Source organism: Colius striatus, chromosome 8 (genome assembly GCF_028858725.1).
Source record: "Colius striatus isolate bColStr4 chromosome 8, bColStr4.1.hap1, whole genome shotgun sequence".
NCBI classification, from domain to species: domain Eukaryota; kingdom Metazoa; phylum Chordata; class Aves; order Coliiformes; family Coliidae; genus Colius; species Colius striatus.
In genome coordinates, this window is record NC_084766.1 from 9375912 (window position 1) to 9397166 (window position 21255).

Here is a 21255-nt window from a genome sequence, read left to right on the forward strand (position 1 = left end):
GAGTCCTGGGATAAACAGCCCTGGTTCAGATCACACAAATACAAATGTCCACACCCAGTCTTAATCTACTTCTCTGCTTCCCATCTTGTAGCTCAGCAAAAGCAGATAGTAAATAACATCAAACCACATGTGTCCTGGAGTATGTTACAGCAAAAGGCATGGAGGCATGGTGAAAGTTAAATGTGGTGCTCCTTTACTGAAAGGTGTCCTCTTTATTTGTCAGTTTGTTTGGTTGTTTTGGGGGTTTTTTTGTCATAAATGAAGCTAACAGGTGTTCTTAACATGGAGATTGTTAGGTCAGAGTTACCATGTTGTCAGTGAAACAGTAATTCTGAATAAATATATTACTAGTTCTTCATGCTTTTGTAAGTAGGAAATAATAAAATAGTTGAGGCTTGGGTTTCTTTTTTTATCCTTTGAATCTTTGAAGCCTTTCCTGAACAGTCAGAGGGAAAGCATACAAAATTTAGTGTTTTTTATAGTGCCATAAGGGGAGTGAACACATTAACACATGCCATGCTATTTGTCAAATCAAAGTCCTTTAACATAAGATTCCCAACTGTTTGTGTGGCTTTTGGACAAGCTCCTTATGCAAACGCTCTGTGTCTTCTCAGCACAGGAGTACTCAGTCAATAGTTTTGGTTCACCCTGCCTTTTTTCCCATCTCCCAGTAGAACTTTCCTAAAGCCTTGGGCTCAAATAGCCTTTCTTCCTTGGCACAAGGTAGAGCTCTGGCAATAGAAAACCCTGCAGTGTGTTTGTTTTTAATTCTGCTCAGTACTTTATGAAAATGAAACCTCTGTTTTGAGAGACTCTGTTAGAAGTGTCCTTTAAATAGAGGAGGTAGAAATAGAGGCATTAACTACTTTTCTGTGTACCTGAGCATTAAAACTAATGATAAAACAGTTTACTTCAGAAAAATGCATAGTATTTTACTTTCAGTTTTCTTTTTTGCTGTTCTTATGTCAGTGCATGCTTTATAGCCACGAGATGGCAAATACTCTTATTCTGTAAGCCTACTGCATGCTGCCATTTATGACAGCTAGATATGCCTAAACCAGAAACGTAACTGTAGATTGGCAGGCTGTTTAGAATACCAATTATATTGTCTGTATGTAGCTGGCAGCTCCATCCTATCTATGCGATAATAACTTTTCATATTAAGTTTGATTTCAACATTGTAGGGTGATTTTTATATAACTTGATTAACTCATTCAATTAACATCAACAATAACCAAATTAACTTCAGTCCCCAAAGCTGACCAGGGCTGCCATTTGATTAGACACCTACATAAATTTGGATTAATATTTAATAACATTGTCAACTAAACTGCTGTGTTTATAGTTTAAATGTCTCTTCTTAGCTCATTGAGCTCTTTGAATAAACAGACAAGTTTTCCATCTCATGGATTACAGCTAGAAATAGTTTTTTTCTAAAGGAGAATTGATGTCAGCCAAGGAAATGGGACTTTCCATCCGTAAACACATACTGCTGCATGAAAGAGATGTAAATGTGTCTTAAAATAATATTTCATAGGATATCTAAAACTATCTAACATAAAAAGATCCCTAAAACATTTTTCTGAATGAAGACTTGCCTGACACAATGCAATAAATATCACTACTATCCTATCTTCTCCTCCTTTCCCTTTTTGTATTCTCAGACAGCATCACAGTTCAGCTGCAGCTGCAAATAGAGCAACGCTGCTTCAATGCAAAACAGGAGGGTGCTGCTTATTTATGGTACAGGCAGTTGAGATGTTTGTCTATATTCCATTTACCTCTCTTCATTTCTGAGAGATTTTCCTACTCTCTTTTACTGCCTAAAACTAAAAGAATAACAGGAGAAGAAAGTCCTGAGAGCTTTTGTGGTGTTTGGTTGCCATGGCAAGCAGGGGTCTCTTTTCACACATAGCACAATCCCTGTAGCCACAATGATCATCTGCCATTGTCCAGGCATAGTTTTTGCAACACTGACAGAGCCATGGAAAGGGCACTAATGCACTGCAAAGTCACATAAGCAACAGAAGGATGTTTCAGAGATTGGGGGCAAGTTGCTTTTGTCATACTTCCAAGTCAGTTGAAAGTGGTCATTGCAGATGGGAAACATCTTCCTATTCATACATCTCTCTACATAGCATAAGAGAAGGTTACTAGACAAATCACCATTCCATACAAAATGCTATTTTGCCACTTGAGATTTCTGGTACTACAGCAGAAGGCTAAAGCTATCATGTGGAAAGTTTCTTTCTGGGTCAAGCTATAGCCAGGATCTCCAAGAGGCATGCAGTGGGTAGCTCCTGTCATCTTATCCCAGGTGGCCATTGTCACTGGAATTCACACGTTTCTAAGCCATTTGTGAATATCAGCAAACTGCATAATACCCAGTGGCAAGCAGTTCTTCAGGGTAATTATTAATTACCACAACACACATAATAACCTGAGGCTTTTTTTGTTGTGGGCAGCCATTTTTGCTTTGAAAGAATGAACTAACATGATCCCTTCGTAATCCCATATATATCTATTACATATATACATATGAGAGTTAAACTGTCATTGTTCTATTTTTAAAAGCTTTCATGGAGACTGTTCTGCTGTCCAATCAATTTCTCTGAATCCTTTCTTCTATGTATCATTTTTGATGAAAAGTAATCAAAACTAAGTATGGTATAAAATGTAAATGTATCATTCATTTAGGCAATGGTACAATGAGACTTTATTCTTTCTCTTTTTTGCTTCCTTCAAAAAGGTTCTTACCCTTAATGAACACTAAACATTAAATCAGAACGTTTCTTGTTGAGCAGTCATCTCTGTTCATTTTTATTTTGAGAGGAAAATAATTTAAAAGCTTAATTAATAAGAGTTTTAAAACTGGGGTTTTTTTCCAATAATTTATTGTCCATGATGAATGGTAAATTGTGGTTGCTCATCCATATGCTTTCATGGGTCCTCATAAATTTCTCCATTTCTTGACTCAACAGCCTTTGGAGTAAAAGCAGATTCTTCCTTAAAGCCTGGATATATTATATCCTTCAGTGGCTGCTTAATTATATTAATTTTTACATAATTTCAACAGGATTAAACAGCATGTTTTCTTCTTATTGGAACTGTGTTGCATCTCTTAAAGCCCATTTTATAGATAATAAATGTTATCCAAGCATGTTTTTGAACAACTCCACTAACGCCAATATAAAGGTCACTTTTTGATATTTCAGTTATACCAGCCATATAATGAGATCGGATACAGTGACACTCTGTTCTGGCAGACTTCATTCATTAATGATGAACGTTGCATTATTCTGGCACTTTTGTCTTTAATATGGTAACTTCTTCATAAATTTCAGATAAATCACAGACATACCAGTGACTAATCGGGAGTTCTTTTTTTTCCTCAAGTTACTATTGTTTCTTACCCTGCTTTCTTTGAAAAGTCATTTTACAATAAGTAAGCCAGAATCCTTTGAATAACATTCTTCTATCGCCCTTCATGTTGAGTAGTGACATTATGAGGTTGCTTACTGCTTTCCTGAGGTATTACTATTCTCTTTGTGGACTGCCTTCTATCTAGGAAGCAATCTTCCTTGGACTTTTAATTTTTTATGATTGTGAAGAAGAAATGTTTTTAATGTAAGTTTTGCCTAGGTGGTTGTTTTTTTCTTAAATCTATTTTCTTATACCTCTTCAACCAAATATAAATCTGGTGTCTTTGGTGTAAACCCCCATAGTAGTTGTGGGAACAAATTCTGCTTTGGCTGAATTCCTGTTAAAGAGGCTTTTGAAAGTTTAACTGAGCTATTTTTGTTTTGTTCTGCAATATACCTTCACGTTGAGAGTTACAATAAGGCCATAGCAAAGCAGCAAAATGTGAAAGCCAATTAAAAGTCTCGAGTATAATTTAATAATTTAAGCTTGTTATTCTGTGGTTTATTTCTGTTATTCTTTATTCAAGCTACTTTACCTATTCTCAACTGGAGTTTGCCACATTCCCTTTTACCATGTCTCTACACACATTATCTTTGCAATGATGTATGATCACAAGGACATTTTTATTAAATTTTGGGCCCTAGAACCATACAATGTAGACTTTAGATGACTGAGCTGTAAATGCAAGAGCCTGAGGATTTGGAGATTTGCTATGTTGTAATCAGAACTTGGTTGCATGGGTGGGTACATCTGTGTCATATACAACTAGGGAGCCTTGATTTATTCCCTGCTTACACATCCCACAAGTCAGTAATAGGTGTTTCCTATAATTCTTAGTCTTCCTACCTCTGGTATCCCTCCAGCCTGGAAGCTAATGGAACAAATATTCTTTCGGATGACAAAAATGGAAAGTTTAAAATACTTTTTAAAAGTTCTGATTTGGTTTTTGGGTTGAAAATAAGTGTCAGTTTGAATTAATTTGGTTTTTAGTGCTTGTCTAGTGAAGGTATAAAAAAAGTAACTCTATCTCAAACACACATGTATGTGTGTGGTTATGTGACTTGTATACATGTTTTTCAAAGTTTGTCAGTTTTTCTTTAAATTGAACTAATGAAACTGCTTAGCTGTCACAACACCCATGAACAGGGGTGTGAAGGATGCAGAAATTAAAGAGCAACTAAACATTTGGTCATAAGATAGCTTTCTGTGCCGTGAACACACTAATAGTACGAGGTATCCACTCGTCTTGAAAGAAAATTTTAAAAGTGGAAGAAGTTCTGGAAGAAAAAAATCTTTCCTTAGGGAAAAAATGATTCTGATAATCGCAGAGGGGAAACAAACTGACATCCAGTATTTCTGGAATTTGAGAAATATGCATAATGAAGAGTTTAAAACTCAGATTCTCATTTATGATAAAATAATCAGGCTGTCAGAGAAATAACACACTACAGATGTGATGAGACTGCATAGAGTAATTTATATATATATATTTTTTTTAAATGAAAACTTAAAAAGATATGAATAGACCTGTTGGACTTTGTTATTGACCACAGTTGTGGCTTACAGTTGTAGGACATCATTGTCTTACATATGCAGTGTATTGCAAATGCAAGAAAAGTAGACTTGTTTTAAAAGATCTGCTGTCCAACATTGTAAGTCAGAGTACAAAGCTCTTCTATATAAAATAACATACAGAAAAACTGGGGCTTAAAAAACAGAATCAATAATGTGATTTTTCGCTAGACACTGCCTTATAATTGAAATTGAATATTTGAGGAAGATTGTGTTTCTCAAGTATTACTAAGAAAAACATGAGGAGTATATGACATGTCATCAATGTTCTTTTCTAAACTGTGAATTTGAAAAGATGATTTAGAGAACAATTCTGAAACAGCTAAAAGATACTTCTCTTCTCAACAAACTTACTTTAAAAAAAAAAGCAGAAAAAAGCAAGACACATTTTAGCACAATGATGTAAGCCATACAGTTTTTGGGTCTCCTCTTTCTGTACATTTATCAGGCAAGTTCTGCTCTGTAATAGCATGGATTTTGAATGAATTCTGTGTGCAGTAAGAAGTGCTATAGTCTTTGATCCCATGAGTAAATATTTTTAACGCACTTAAACTTGGACACTTTTCTATCATGGGTCGCAAAAGCTTATGTTGTACTCTACCATAAAACACAACTTGCCTGAGATGTGCAAAAATAGGGCTTTTGATGGTCCTTCCCTCATAGGAACAGCAGTGGGACTTGTCCATTGCCTGTTGTCTCTAACAAGGTAGGAGGCCTATTGGCACCATCACAGACGTGAAAGCATAAAACATGAATCATTAAAGCCCATCACTGGAAGAGTGGAGGGCAAGATGCAGAGATTTGATGCCAACAACCCAGTTAGTTATGACTATGTGATCATTCAGAAAGTACCTTTGAAAAACACATTTTAGGCTTCCAAGAATGTAGGTTGCTGGCTGATTATAGGCTAGATGCCTTGAGAAATCGCTTATTTGCCTTCCTTTATTTTTTCACTCATACTTGTGTCAATAGGTTATTAAGGCTTTTCTGGCAGTCACATATAGTAAAAAATGATTTATTTTTTCTTCATTTGCACCACCATTACCAGATTAAGTAGACAGACATGTATAGTATTACAATGCAGATGTTGCAGTGTTGCAGTCCATGCAATCTTGCTCTGATCTGGTTTCATATGATGACATGGAAGTGAGACATACCTTTATGAACATGTTTTGTAAGTTGTATCAGCTAAATCGATGTACGATTTTAACAGTAGGGTCCTGTGGCTCCTATCTGAATAACTCCTGTAAGGCCCATACTGTGGTTTAGATTTTAATGATGCTTTGTTCCAGTATAGCAATAACTGTCTGATGCTATGTGTATTAATTACTGTTACTCTCAACTGACCAGAGAGATAGCAAAGGAGAAAGTGGGACCTAACCCACAAAGGTGTCATATCCCTAAAAAAAACACTTTCAGTAGAGGCTTTTTTAAATCTTACAAAAGAGGAAGGATATAACGTTTTCACTCTGGTTTAACTCAGAAGCAAATGAATTTTGGGAACTTTGATTGCCCTGATGCAGATAAAAGGCAAGGAGGAGAATGAGGTGGATTGTGGCAAATAGCTTACAGAAAATCCAGACAACATACTTTTAATCTTTGTTTCCCTGGATTCTACCTACTAGAGGATAACTCATCAACTTGATTTATTGTCATTTTTAAACAACTGTCAGGGACTTCAGAAAGCTGTGGTTTATATCAAAGCGTGGTGAAGTAAAATTAGCTTACTTGCTCAACTGAGGAATCCAATATAATAAAATAACTAAGGGAGTCTTAGAGGCTGTCGTGGTTTTGCCCTGCCAAGAAAAGGGGAAAAAAATCTCATGAAAGTGTTCGCTGACTCCTCCCCCTCCCTGCAGAATGGGGTGGGGGGGAACTGGAGAAAAGGGAAAAACTCATGTTGAAATAAGAACAGTTTAATAGAACAAAACTAGCTAAGAAGAAACAATTTTAACAGTAAATGAGGGGATATATAAAGGGACTGGTGCGTGACAGAGTTGCTCACCACCCGGTGACTCAATCTGATCAGCCTCTGGACTGACAACCAAAAACCGCAACCCAGGCAGAGAGCTCCTCTCAGCACCTTCCCACCTATATATACTGGGCATGATGTCAAGATGGTAGGGAATACCTGCTGGCTAGTCTGGATCAGCTGCCCAGGCTGTACCCCTTCCTAACTCCTCATAGGAGTTAACTCTATCCTAGCCCAAACCAGAACATTCCACCCCTTGTTCTTTACCATCTACATCATGCCTAGGTTTACACTTTACAATTATCTACCACCACGATTCCTCTCCCTGAAAATATGGATACACACACAGAGGTACATCATTCCCACAGTTTATGGGCCATCCCTCTAATGTGCCCACTGAGTTCATTTAGTCCATAACTTCAGGTCTTCATTCATCGTAAATCTTTCACAGGAGGAGAGATGAGGGGTTGTGAGGTGAGTCATCGCATGCAGCATCAGGAGTTTGCAGCTGGTCTATCTGGTGTGTCTATCTGGGTGCCAGTTCACTTTTCACCATTCTGTGTTTTGCTCATTCAAGTCCATCCTCCAGTGATCTGGGTGGTTCTTCCTGCAATGTCAATGATATGGCATAGAGCAACTATGGTAGTGGTGACATATGACAGCAGAGTTATTCAACAACATCATACAATTTAATTAATGCGTTATTTTCACTCAAAATCAGATTCCTTTGAGGCACACATTGAACCTCCCCATCTTTGCACATCACCCACCAAGTGCACCCAGGTCCCTGAGTGAAAAGTCCCATGCCTTAAAGGTTTGCCTTTACCTGAGGCAGGACACACCCAGATTGCCTTCCCTAACATATCTTTTATGTGCACTGCAGGGACTTTATCCCCTTCTATAGTATGTAAAAGTTCTAATTGGGCTGGGGCAGCTTGGTTGACAGATCCCCTAGAGTAGACTTACCGAGTGGCCTTTTCTAAACGTGTCACCTTCTTCTCTGGTGATATTTCACAGTCTTCGCACTCTGGCCAGTTTGTGATCACTTCCAGAATTCCAGGGTGGCTAGGATCTCCTATGCAAGCTCGTTGTGTGATCAGTGCAACCCACTTATTCCATGTAGTGTCTGTTGCATGATGTGTATAGGAGGCCCTCCTTTTGAACATCCAGTCCAACACTGGTAGTTGAGTTGCTAGGAGAAGTTGTGTTTCTGTGCCAATCATTTCCGAGGCAACTTGAACTCCTTCGTATACTGCCAGTATCTCTTTCTCAGTTGGAGTGTATCGGGCCTCGAATCCTCTGTATCCCCGACTCCAGAACCCAAGGGGTCGGCCTCGAGTCTCACCAGGTGCTTTCTGCCAGAGACTCCAAGTAGGGCCATTCTGCCTGGCTTTGGTGTAGAGCACATTTTTAACATCTGGTCCTGTGTGGACTGGCCCAAGCGCCACTGCATGAACAATCTCCCGTTTAATTTGTTCAAAACTTTGTTGCTGCTCAGGACCCCATTTGAAATATTTTTTCTTCTGTATTACAAGGCAGAGAGGGCTCACAATTGAACTGTAATTTGGAATGTGCATTCTCCAAAAACCCACAGCATCTAGAAAAGCATGTGTTTCCTTTTTGTTAGTTGGTGGAGACATGGCTGAGATTTTGTTGATCACCTCTACTGGAATATGATGACGTCCATCCTGCCTTTTTGTTCCTAAAAACTGGATCTCCTGTACAGGTCCTCTAATCTTACTTTGTTTAATGGTAAAGCCAGCCTTCGGAAGGATTTGAATTCTTTTCTTCCCTTTATCAAGAACTTCTGCTGAGTTGCCCTGCACAATGGTATCATCAATGTATTGCAAGTATTCTGGGGACTCACCCTTTTCCAGTGGGGCCTGGATGAGTTCATGACAGATGGTGGGGCTGTGTTTCCACCCCTGGGGCAGTCTCCCTACAGCTGAGACACAGGCCTCTAGGGAGGAAGACAGACTTTCTTCATAGTGCTGAAGTTGAGCAGCCATTTCCTCCACTGTTTGCCCCTTGTCTTCTCTCCAGAAGACAACTGCCAACGAATTGGCATGAGTTGGTGGTGCACTTTGAAGGAAGTTTTGCCACATAGATCGTGTGCATTGGACTTCATCTGGGTTGGTGGTTGGATGCTCATTATAAATCATTTCCAGCACAGCTAACTCCCTCAGGTACTGGATACCTTTCTCCATGGTGGTCCACTTGCCTGGGTGGCATGTAATATCTTCCTTGAAGGGATATCTTTCCTTCACGCCTGACAGAAGTCGTCTCCAGAGGCTGAGGACTTGTGTGTGTCTTCCAATTGCCTTATCAATGCCCTCATCCTGGGACAGGGACCCTAGTTGCCTGACTTCCCTGCCCTCTAAGTCCAAACTGTTGGCCCCATTCTCCCAGCATCGTAGCAGCCAGGTGATAATGTGCTCACCTGGGTGGCGGCTGAAATCCTTTCCCACATCTGTCAGCACATTCAGGAACGGAGAATGGGTGATTATCTCTGGCTCTTTCTCCCACTGCCATGATGGCCTTGGTTCATCTTCATCTTTTGCAGGGAGAACTGGGTTTTTTGTGTATTTCTTTTTCTGTACAGGTGCAATTGATGCTGGCACAGGTTGATTCTGTGATTTAGCAGCAATGTCTGTTGCTGGAGTCGAGGCAGCAACTGGTACCGGCACAGGCTGATTCTGTGATTTAGCAGCAATGTCTGTTGCTGGAGTCGGGGCAGCAACTGGTATCGGCACGGGTTGATTCTCTGATTTAGCAGCAATGTCTGTTGCTGGAGTTGGGGCAGCAACTGGTACCGGCACAGGCTGATTCTGTGATTTAGCAGCAATGTCTGTTGCTGGAGTTGGGGCAGCAACTGGTACCGGCACAGGTTGATTCTGTGATTTAGCAGCAATGTCTGTTGCTGGAGTCGGGGCAGCAACTGGTACCGACACAGGCTGATTTTGTGATTTAGCAGCAATGTCTGTTGCTGGAGTTGGGGCAGCAACTGGTACTGGCACAGGCTGATTCTGTGATTTAGCAGCAATGTCTGTTGCTGGAGTCGGGGCAGCAACTGGTACCGACACAGGCTGATTTTGTGATTTAGCAGCAATGTCTGTTGCTGGAGTTGGGGCAGCAACTGGTACTGGCACAGGTTGATTCTCTGATTTAGCAGCAATGTCTGTTGCTGGAGCTGGGGCAGCAATAGTGTCAGTTGCCTGGGTTTGAGTAGCCACAGTTGTTGTTAAGGTGAGCTCTCTAATCATTAAGTGTAAAAAGTTCTTCAAATACCTGCCCATATTCTCTTGTAAGCTATTCCCTCTGTAGCTACCCAACCTCGTAACACTCTGAAAAACAAATTTTACAACCCTAACCAAGACAAAAACCCTATCCAGGAAACAGATCAATAACACCACAGTGGTTGGAACATTCCAGGCATAGTTTTCAAAAGCGATTGCAGGTAACTTGAAGAGAAAGGAGTGGGAGAAATCATGACTCTCTGTTTTTCCCATGAACTCAGTATCATCATCATTGAATTCTGAGAGGAAGTGCCCAAGGTGTGAAAATGACAACAAAGCCATGCACAAGTAACAGTCTAACTTCCTACCCAGTGATACAATTATATCGTAAGCCAGTGTCACCCAGTACATCAGAATGATGATCTTCATCACTTTTCCAGAGACAATAAACAATATCACAGGGAATACATAGTTCGTATAAGAAATCATATAACACCACCATGTGAGCATATAAACCAACATTGTAACCCGCAATTATTTAACTAGTATCAGAAATGTACACACCAAGTTTGCTTTAGCCCACTCTGTTCTACTTCAGCCTCATGGGCCCTACGTTGGGCACCAATTAACGTGGTGGTTTTGCCCAGCAGGGAAAAGGGGAAGAAAACCCATGAGAGTGCTTGCTGACTCCTCCCCCTCCTGGCAGAATGGGGAGGGGGAATCAGAGAAAAGGGAAAAAAAACATGTGGGTTGAAAGAAGAACAGTTTAACAGGACAAAACAAGTTAAAGAGGAACAATGATAACAACAGATGAGCGGATATAGAAAGGGACTGATGTATGATGCAGTTGCTCACCAGCCGGGACCTGTACCCAACTGACTGCTCCGGACCAGCAGCTGAAAACCATAACCCCGGAAGAGAGCTCCTTCTGGCAGCTCCCCACCTACTGGCATGATGCCAGTATGGCATCTAATACCTACTTTACTCCTTCCTAGTTCCTCATAGGAGTTAACTCTATCCTAGCCCAAACCATAAGGCTTGCAGGTGAATTCAAATACAAATGGAAAATATGCAGAAAGACGAGTTAATTCCATGTCAGAGCTGCAGACATTTGATAGGGAAGCTTGTGGATTCAGTTCCCATAAATAAATATATACAGGGCTTTGGCTCGCTTGCTTGATTTGTTCTGACCTAAAGAAAGATGTGAAATCACTCAAAGTTTTAGGAAAAAAAACACTACCAAAAAAATCTGCATTCATGACTACTCATTTTATTTGCATTACATGTTCCAGCCCATCTGTTCTGTTGTGCTCTGTATGTTCACTAAAGTCTTCAAAACATACTACTTAAATATATTAGGAAACCAATGATTACATTAATCAAACAAAACAACTTTTTTTTTTTGAGTCATTGACTCCCTATCCAGAGGTGTTTCTTACATCTTATGTTAAGTAAGGTGATTTGCATTCATCCTATGAACTCAGTACAGGCATTGGTTTGAGTCCCAGTTAAGGCTGATGTTTAAGGACCACTGTGTGAGTGCATGCTAATATGTAACAATATTTGTCCCAAATCAGAGATAATAGGAGGTGCTGGTGATACTTCTTAAATGTGGAAAATAAAGAGGAAATTCTTTAAGCTCAGAGCATGCCTGTTGTTATAGGACTTAACTCTTTAAGCATAGATCATGCTTTTTGTTACAGGATGAACTTAGCTCTCAGAAAGGGCTTTGTTTATTTACACATTTATATGAAGAAAGCTTCAAAGTTACCATTCTGATGATGGTAATGGGTAGCAAACACCATGTAGTGCTCATCCTGTGCTTATCTTGTTACACGAATGTGTGGAACCAGTCACACTCTGTATCTCCTTCAAAACATACATCAGATTTCATCAGCTAAGCCAATAGCTTTAATTTATAATTAATAACCTGCCTACACTTGGAGTTGTCTATCTTTTCCTATGTGTTACTATTAAAAATGCAAGACATTTTAGGGAGGTTTGAAGTAGATGAGGTAGTACTGAGAGAAAAGAGCTTTAGAAATGTACTAAGATGTTGGAAATAATAAGTGACCTTATGAAATATCACCATGGAGTAATGACAAGATCAGGGTTTGGTTTGGTTTGGGTTTTTTTTTTTTTGCTTTGATTTTATCCAACCTAGAATTGTAGTTTTGTTTAGCTTGTGTTCATGTTGTATTTACAGGCAAAGAAAGGAAACTATGCTTTCCTCTGGGATGTAACTGTGGTGGAATATGCTGCACTGACGGATGATGAGTGCTCTGTGACAGTCATTGGCAACAGCATCAGCAGCAAAGGATATGGAATAGCACTCCAGCATGGAAGCCCATATAGAGATCTTTTCTCCCAGAGGTAAACTGAAACAAAGCTTGTTTTACAGGATTCCTCTCTACAACCAGTGACCATTTGTGGTTCATATTAATTTTGGCAATTATTGAACAAAGGACAATGATGAAGTGGCAGCAGAGAGGTTATAATTTCAGACTTCAGCAAAGCTGCTACTTCTGCTCCACGTGCATCAGTTTAGGGAGGAGGGGACTGGAGGTGGTGTGTGGCCTCACTACTAGGCAGAACTACCTCTCACAGAAAAAGGATTATTGTCCTCAGAGCTTTGCATGAACTAGGGTGGAGACTGGAGGGATATCTTTGAGAGGCTACGTTTCACAGGCTATGAAGTAATCTGTTGCTCCCTACAGTAAGCAAGTAATAATGCCCTGGTTTATACTTTAGGGTCAAACCACCACAACAGGTTAAAGACTCATAACACTACAGGAAAACAAGAATTTCTGAGTATTGCATGGCATTGCCAAGACTATGAGACTATGACTATGCTATTTAGTAATCTCTGAGGAATAGTTTTTTCATGTGAAAGTGTACACTGAAATAAAGGCATGCAGTTGTGCAGACATGTGTGGCCTTAGCAGAAGGTGAGCGGGTGCTCTGCTCCAGGCAGGGAGCTGAAGCAAGATTTCTTTGTCTCACTCCCCTGTAGAAAGGAGTAAAACTACAGCTGCATAACCAGAGACAAAGCTGCCTCAAGAGAAACGATTGTTAGTAAACAGCTAAAACAGTTATCAAACCAAATCCAAAATGATTCATTCATGGAGAGAAGGGACACTTCACAAGAGACAAAGCAATGATTAATTAGCAACTGTTAACACAGTAATTCAGGCATGAAGTAACAGCATTGAAGTAAAATCCTCTTGAATAAACTACATTTGCTGAATCAAATGAATTGGTCGTTGCTTAACAGATTTGTATTAAGTGATGCACAAATAGTAGCATGTTTAGTCTCTCATAATTTTGAAATTACTGTGAGAGAGCAGCAGTGGAGTGGGTTGAACGTTTTGCTAGTGGGACCAGCTGTTGCAGCTGAATGTAGCCTTACCAGCCATGACTAACTTGGAATATGGTGATTTCCATTGGAAATGCTTCTTGCATTGCAGTGGAATCTTTGAGAATCTCTTCTTTTTTTCTGAAGTTACCCACTGAAGCTTATCTGTGTCTGTGAGTAGAAAGAAATCCTGGAGTTTCAGATGAAGAATTACTACCTGGTGGTGGTGGGATGGAGTTTGGAAACTGTGGATGGTAGATTTAGGAGTTGTGTATCATGCAGAAAAGAGCAAAAAAAAAAAGTGCAAATGTGTCACTGAAAATAATACTTGTCTTTTGAAATTTCTGCAGGATCCTAGAGTTGCAAGAAAGTGGAGATTTGGATGTTCTTAAACAGAAATGGTGGCCACGAATGGGACGTTGTGACCTGAATAGCCATACCAATGCACAGACAGATGGAAAGGCACTCAAGCTTCACAGTTTTGCAGGCGTTTTCTGCATTTTAGCAATAGGCCTCCTTCTAGCATGCTTGGTGGCAGCATTGGAGTTGTGGTGGAACAGCAACCGTTGTCATCAAGAAACACCAAAAGAGGTCCATAACTTTTATTCTTATCACAATTAAAAATAGAAAACACGAAGGAAAGGGAGAGCGAGTGGAAGTTGTGGGATTTTAGGTGCTCTCATACAATAAATTTGATTCATTTTGATTCGCCATACTAAGCTTTGCATATAACTTTTTGGGTGGTTGTTTCTAAACAAATAAAAAACAAAACAAAACAAAACATGTCTTTTGTGCACATGGAAAGTGCCAAACTGACAGCCCTGGAGACTAAAGTCCTCTATTTATTTGTAGAGCAGATACAGCTATGGCAGCAGAAGTGCAAACTTCCCCACATTGCCCCACCAATGTGCCTCAACCCTGACCTGGAGAGACCACCTTTAGGGGTAAGAGAGTAGTTCAGAAACATGCCCTTGGCCTCTCTGCTGTGAGTGCCAGTCATGGGCAGGCAGTTGTGCCATCTGTGGTAATGTTTTCTCTGATCTGGGACCCCATCCATTGGCTGTGAGAACCATGTCCATCCTGCGCAGGCTCTGGAGCTGACAGTCAGCTGGTAGCTGTTTTCCTTCATGGCTGACCTAGGCTGAGTTTGCAGAAGTAAATGAAAAATCAAAAATAAACCAGCTAGTTATTAATTGAATAAGCCATATTGCCATGACACTGTTTAAGTGCTTCTTTTCCTTTTAAATCTGGTTTGTTGTTCGGTTTGGTTTTTTTATCTAAACTTAGAAGCCTCTGAGTAAACCAGCCTTCATATGCCATATTTTACCCAGGAAGATACAAATGAGAATTCTTGGTTTTGCAGTTTTCATGCACAGCAACAAATAATAGTAGCAATGTCATGACAGAATAATCAATCCATACTCAGATCTGTCTTCCATGAAGCCTGTATGTGTTTACATAGATTAAATGCTTAACAAACTAACTTCTTGTAATTTCGGAGACACTGAGGCATTAGTAGGTGCTTTCCTCTTGGAACAGATGTTTGTTACAACCAAATAATAGGAGTGAGCTGTTCTACAGCTGGAAAATGGTACATAGCCCATCAATTCTAATCTATGTTTCTCAAGTTGCCAAGAATGCTGCACTAATTGACATACCTGTCACCTGTGAGCACTTCTGGCAAATGGGATCTGAAGAAAAATGTTGCAGCCTGTAATGTTGTAATATATTTGTCGATAAGATTCCATTCTTCTGAGTTCCTGCTTCTCCTGTTTGAATTCATCCATCAAGGCCTCAGTGATAAATATCTGTATCATGTTTGTGGGACAAAGCTGCAAAATTACTCACCTGTGACTCCAAAATGTACAATAGCGAAAGGGACATTTTGGTAAGAGGAAGTATGTCTCCTCTTTGCAACAGTAAAGCACTCTAAAAGTAGACACAGGGAGGGCATGAGTAGGTAATCCTGCTAATAAAGCAGCTTTCATACAAAGAAGTGCACCCAGCAGTATATAAACTCCATTAGTAGATGGTTCACTGCCCACTGTGAAAGCCTGGCAGGGCACAGAGTGGGGACCTTGTCTGAAGTATCCTCTTGCTGTGTGTGCACAAGCACTCTGCATCGTGTTCCCTTCTGTATGCTCAGGGACTCACCTTTGTACATCTTTATAGAGCAAGATAAGAACACGCCCCAAAGACAGTTTCATAGAGATAAAGTGAAATAATTCATTCTTTTACTGCAAAGAGTTTTAAATGCTCAGTTTCCAACTCTGAAAAAGAATGTCTTCCTGAGTTTAAATATTTTCTTTTTGCCCATCCCCTTCATTTCTCTCTTTATAACTGTACAAAGGATTATTATAGATCCCTGCCTACCCCACCTCATCTTTTCTCCCCTTCCCATCCCTCTTCTTCTCCTCTCTTTTTCTTTCAGTTACCTTCTCAATTAGAATTGCTCTCTACATCCACCTTTTCAGTTGTTGTGACGAAAAATAGAATACCTTTAAGCTTCTGTTATTTAAAGTGTACTAAAGTTACTCACAAGGTAAAGTTGAACTGGTGAAGTACTTCCCTGTGTGTGGGGCTTAGTCTGCCTTTGGAGCACAGCCAGGCTGGGTTAAAGGAGGCAAATTAAACTCAGGCACAGTGCATGTGAACAGATTCAAAAAAGGTCAGTGACGTGAGTGCTGTCGAAAGCAAGGGAACTGGGTCAGTGGGAGCCCTGGCACAAGTAGGTGTTGAGGTTGAATGAGAAAGTATATGTTCTCAAGAAGGCATAGAATGAGGGCTCACAGGCTGAGCTGGCCAGCAGGAAGCATAAGGAGGGGTACGTGAGGCAGGGGGGATGAAACATAATGAGAAGTCCCTGAAAATGACAGCTGAGTGCAATAAAAGGCAGGTGGCTAGAAGAATGTTTGAATCTGGTTGGAGCAGCCAGAGGGAAGGGCGACTGCCATCAGTGCCATGGACAAGCATAGTCTTCAGGGATCCTCTACTTAAATGTGACAGTCATGTGGTTGTTACAACCTAAACTTCTGTTTCCACCTGGACCCTTTTCAGACTGGGTTGTGTAACGTGTTAAATATAAACTAATCTCAACATGCACCGCCAAAGCTTGAGGGCAGGCGAGACCCCTGGAAAGCAGGAGTGGGTAATGGCCATCTGCTGCTGAGATGGAGCAGGGGGTCTAGTCGCAGTGACCACACCAGCCACTCCAATAAATTAGCAACTGCCATGTAGCAGGTAGTTCTTGACAGATTAGCAGACAGATATTTTATTCATGTACTACTGGTGAGGAGGGACTGAAGCGAGACTGGTGATGGCTATTGTAATTAAGACAGGAGAACAAATTTCAAACAAGATGATGTAAACTGGTTGAAGATTTCCAATGTGTTTCAGAGAATCAAATTTCAAAACTTTAGAAAGGATGGGATCCAGGGATGAGGAAACCGTTGAGTCCTGGGGACTCCTCAGCTTGAGTCAGGAACAGCATTGCTTAGGACACCAAAGGTAAAAAGAGCATTTGATCTCCAGGAGTGTATTGGGAATATCTCATTCTGTGTATTATTTGGCATTTCTACAACAACAGCAGAAATAACAGAACTACAGCATGTGTAGCGGATTCAGAATGTTTAAAATCTGCCTCTTAGCTGCATCTGATACTCCAGCTAAGTCATTGGTTTAGTAACAGCTGCAAACTTAAGTCATGCTGCAGGTTTTCCTCTGCTTTTGGGAAGGCTTTGGCAAAACACAAGTGAAGCATTCCCACCTAGAAATTGTGGGAACTGGATTATTCCCAGCCATTTTTTCTTCTGTAAAGTGTAGAGCTTGTGGGACATCACAGAAAGGGCTGATTTTCTTGCAGTTTAAGCTTAGACTTTGGTGTCACTTCATGAGGTGAAAGACAAGGAGGCAGTGTTTGGCTTCTGTGACCCTTTTTATGTTAGAAGGTTTATAAATCTATTGTAGAAAATCACAGTATATCCAGGATTGAATGAGGGATTGGCATAACTTGTGGAGCCCTTGTGTAACATTTTCTCTTTGGCTTGACTCACTTGGTAGGCTCTATCATGCCAACAATTGCAAACTCAGAAGACAGAGGCATATTGGGAAGATGCTCTAGGGGATTTTTGACAGAGTTGGGCAGCTATGTAACTTGCTGGAGGGAGAAAGATAAAAGATTGTTTCAGAGACTCTCATACTTTGTATGTCGATGTTCTGCAAAGCCTATGGCTGCAAGAACGTGCAAAGCCTTTGTTAGCATTAGAAAAATGGTTTCAGCTGATGTTAAGGTGTTAATATTTGCCAGTTTGTTGTCTTTTACACTTTGTATTCCTTTGGATTTTGTGAAGTTTAACCTGAGAGAATGCATTGAGGTGTTCAATTACATAACTGTCTGTGTGGTATAAATCCCAACTCTTAATTAAAATGGGTGCGAAAAATGTGGTGTTAACTACATTTGAGGAAACCTTATAGGAAGAGTTATGTCAGATGGAGACTACTTCCAGCTGGAATATTTTTTATGTTACTCTCATATGAAGAAAATCTGCCCTACTAAAAAAGTTATCATTGTTTCCACACATTAAATCGGTTCATTGAGATAAACATTCAGGAAAAATGGATGTCCTTCGCTGTCCCAAAAGCACAGTTGCCATTGTCTCCCAATTATGTCACGCATGGAATAGAGAAGTTTCTAGAAGAGTGAAGGCTGGGTTGATTTTCAGGATGTTGATACAAAACATTTTTATTCCATTTGAAGCAGATTTTTAAGACTATTTCTAATGAATTCTGCTGTAAAAAAAATGAATGTTATCCCTTTTAATTCTTTATTTAATCCTTCTCAGATCAGACTAACAAAAGAAGGATTAGTCCCACTATCAGGAAAAATATATAGCTGCAACACCATGGCATATTCTTCTATTAGGGCTCAAATTTGTACACTCCTAAAGTTTGGAAGTTATTTAGTACTGTTTAAATGCTTTAATTATTTTCTAAGTCCAGAAAAATTACATTTGATCATATTTTTTAAATCTGATTTTCTGGAATTTATAATCATCCTCTCCTTTGTTGTTGATACCCAGCCATCCTACACCTACAGTGAAACTTGGCCAGCTCACACATCTATCTCCATGTGTTAAAAACTTGAATTTATGCAACTGTTATCCAGCCAGCAATACTGATACCTAATCTTTTGACTTGGATAAACTTTAGAAATTCAAGGAGTTGGAAAATAAAAGTGAAAATTAATATTTATTCTGGAATCTCTATTCAGTCGATCCATGGCCCTTTTGAATAACTGAGCAATCCAATAAAGTTATTGAAACCCAGTGCCATATAAATGTCAAGCTTTCAATAATTATCTCTGGATTTCTGTACCTTTTAGTTTGAGTCCTACGCATCTATTTCATCTCAGTAAACTAGAATATAATTTGGATTATTTAACCGCCAAGGGCTTTGCCACATCATCAGGTTGTTGGTATCCTTTATTCCACTTGACAGACTGAAAGACAGTCTTCTAGTCTTCATTGTCATTATGATGAGGTGTAGCTGCTTACTGCAGTGGGCTCAACAGTATCCTCAGTGCTTTATCAGCCGTGTGTTTTTGTGATGTGCTATACCCCTTAAAGACTATTACTTCTGAGATCTCTTCAGAACTGTTAAGAAAGCATTCCTAATTCATTCACATACTATGATCTAAAAGAATAAAAACTTACAAGCAAATTCAAATTATCATATTATTCATGGAAAGAAAGTTGGATTTGCATATTTTGCACTATGCACATGATGTATTCACTGAAACCAAATTAACAGGCAATTCCACGTCAAAGAAAATGAGTCATTTATACATGATTATTTCTTTGCTGGAAACTGATACTTGTTACATCTTCCACATAAGGTGATACTGGTTCACTTATTGTTAATATAGCTCTTGAAGGACAATGTTAGAGTAATCTCAATAATTTTTTTGTTTGATTCTTTCTTAGCTCAGATAGCATATATTATAAATCAGGAATTTATTTTCTCCAAACTGGCTGCACCACTCCTAGCAAAGTGTTGGAAACTATAACCAGTGTGCTTCTGAATTTGCAGAGCACAAAGATTTAGGGTTTTTACTGGTTAAGGAATAGCATAATTTTCCACCTCTTGAGTTGCTACTAGTAATTTCCTCCTAACATGCCAAATTTACAATTCATTAACAATAACAGTCTTCACAGCTTAGTTTGTGATTTCTTAACTTTCTCATGCTTCTGCAGAATTATTTTATTCAACAGACTCCTTTCACTTTTCTGTTCTCACTTTTTATTTTTAAATGATTAAGAGGGGGCAGCAATCCAGATACCGTTCAGTGTGGGAACAGATTTGTGTACTAGTAACAGCATCTCATCATTCCTGTTTCCTGCTACTCTGAGCTTGATAATGTCTTAAATCCTACTGCATCTAAACTCTACAATACTTTCTAGCTCTACAGGATAGTGGGAGGTAGCAAAATCCCTCTAAATATTATCACAAATATCTTGGCAATATAGAGGATGAAAGAAAAAAACCCCGATATCTCTGGCCAGGGCAGCCTTGTATGATCTGCCTTAAGTTCCCCTGTTTCTATGTTCAATAATATGCAAATTTCAGCCTACCTCAAAAATAAATATTTCCAGCTTTAGCTGTCATGAAAGTTAGCTACTAGGATTCTCCTCTGGTGTTAGAAAACTGTGAAACCCTGTGTACCTTAGAAATGGAAATGTGAGCTAGCACAAAAGAGTCCGATGGATTGAAATTTGTCACTGATAAGAATTGTGGTTTGCACCATATTCATCTCACTTCAGTTCTCCAACCAGATATTATTCCATGGCAATCGAGGCTTACATACCTTCAGCATGGTGTCAGCAGTGTTGTTGTTGATTATTAAAGAGTCTTATGCTCTCACCATTATTTCCACTTTCCTTGTCTTTTTCTTTGTCACTTCATTTACCTTGTCTCCTTTGTGGTGTTATCTTTTTATCTGACAATTTGATTTCCCCTGGGAATGGTTCCTTTTGAGTGTGAAAGGAAACATGAAATCATCAAACTGATATTTTTCCCTTCATTGCATGTCCTCTATATTTTATCTTGTTTTTATTTTAAATTATTTTTTTCTGTATGTTTATGACATGTCTGAAACCTTTGTACATTTTTTGCTCAGTTGCATATAAATGATCATTTGTTTGTACCACTGTATTGTATTCTTTTCTAAGAATTAAATAAAGTTTTTTGGGGAAAATAAATCATGCAAACACTGGCAAAATAATGCATTTTAATGCCATCTAGAAATTCAGTTTCAAACTGGCTTTGAATATAATAAGCTGAGAAACTTAACTGGCATTTTCAAACCAGCAAAACAGTGTTAAGAATCAGTCCTCTCAGAATGCAAAGTTTGATGTTGTTTGATGATGAAGTAGAAGCTGGAAGAATCAGTTAAAGGGGAAAGCGGGAAAAAAGGATGTAGTATATAAATTGCCTTGTACAGAAACTGGTAATGACTGGAAGGGCATCTTAACTAACTCAGTGTTGGCTTTTTACATGAGTGAAGAAACAAGATTTTCTCCTTAGAGATCCCTAGCAGTGAAGCAAATAACCTGTAATATCTGGTCACAGACACCGTGCTCCTCCAGAATCCAATGAAATCAGTCAACTGTTGCTATTGATCACCATAGATTTAGGTCAAG

General features: G+C 39.4%; 1 protein-coding gene across 1 annotated transcript in view; it reads left to right on the forward strand.

Annotated features, from left to right (window-relative positions):
- Positions 1 to 21255, forward strand: part of GRID1 (glutamate ionotropic receptor delta type subunit 1) — a 521647-nt gene that overhangs the window by 489502 nt on the left and 10890 nt on the right. Inside the window, exons 14-15 of the mRNA XM_062001480.1 lie at positions 12410 to 12576; positions 13909 to 14149. Of these exons, the coding sequence (XP_061857464.1) occupies positions 12410 to 12576; positions 13909 to 14149 (408 nt within the window). The remainder of the gene's footprint in view (positions 1 to 12409; positions 12577 to 13908; positions 14150 to 21255) is intronic.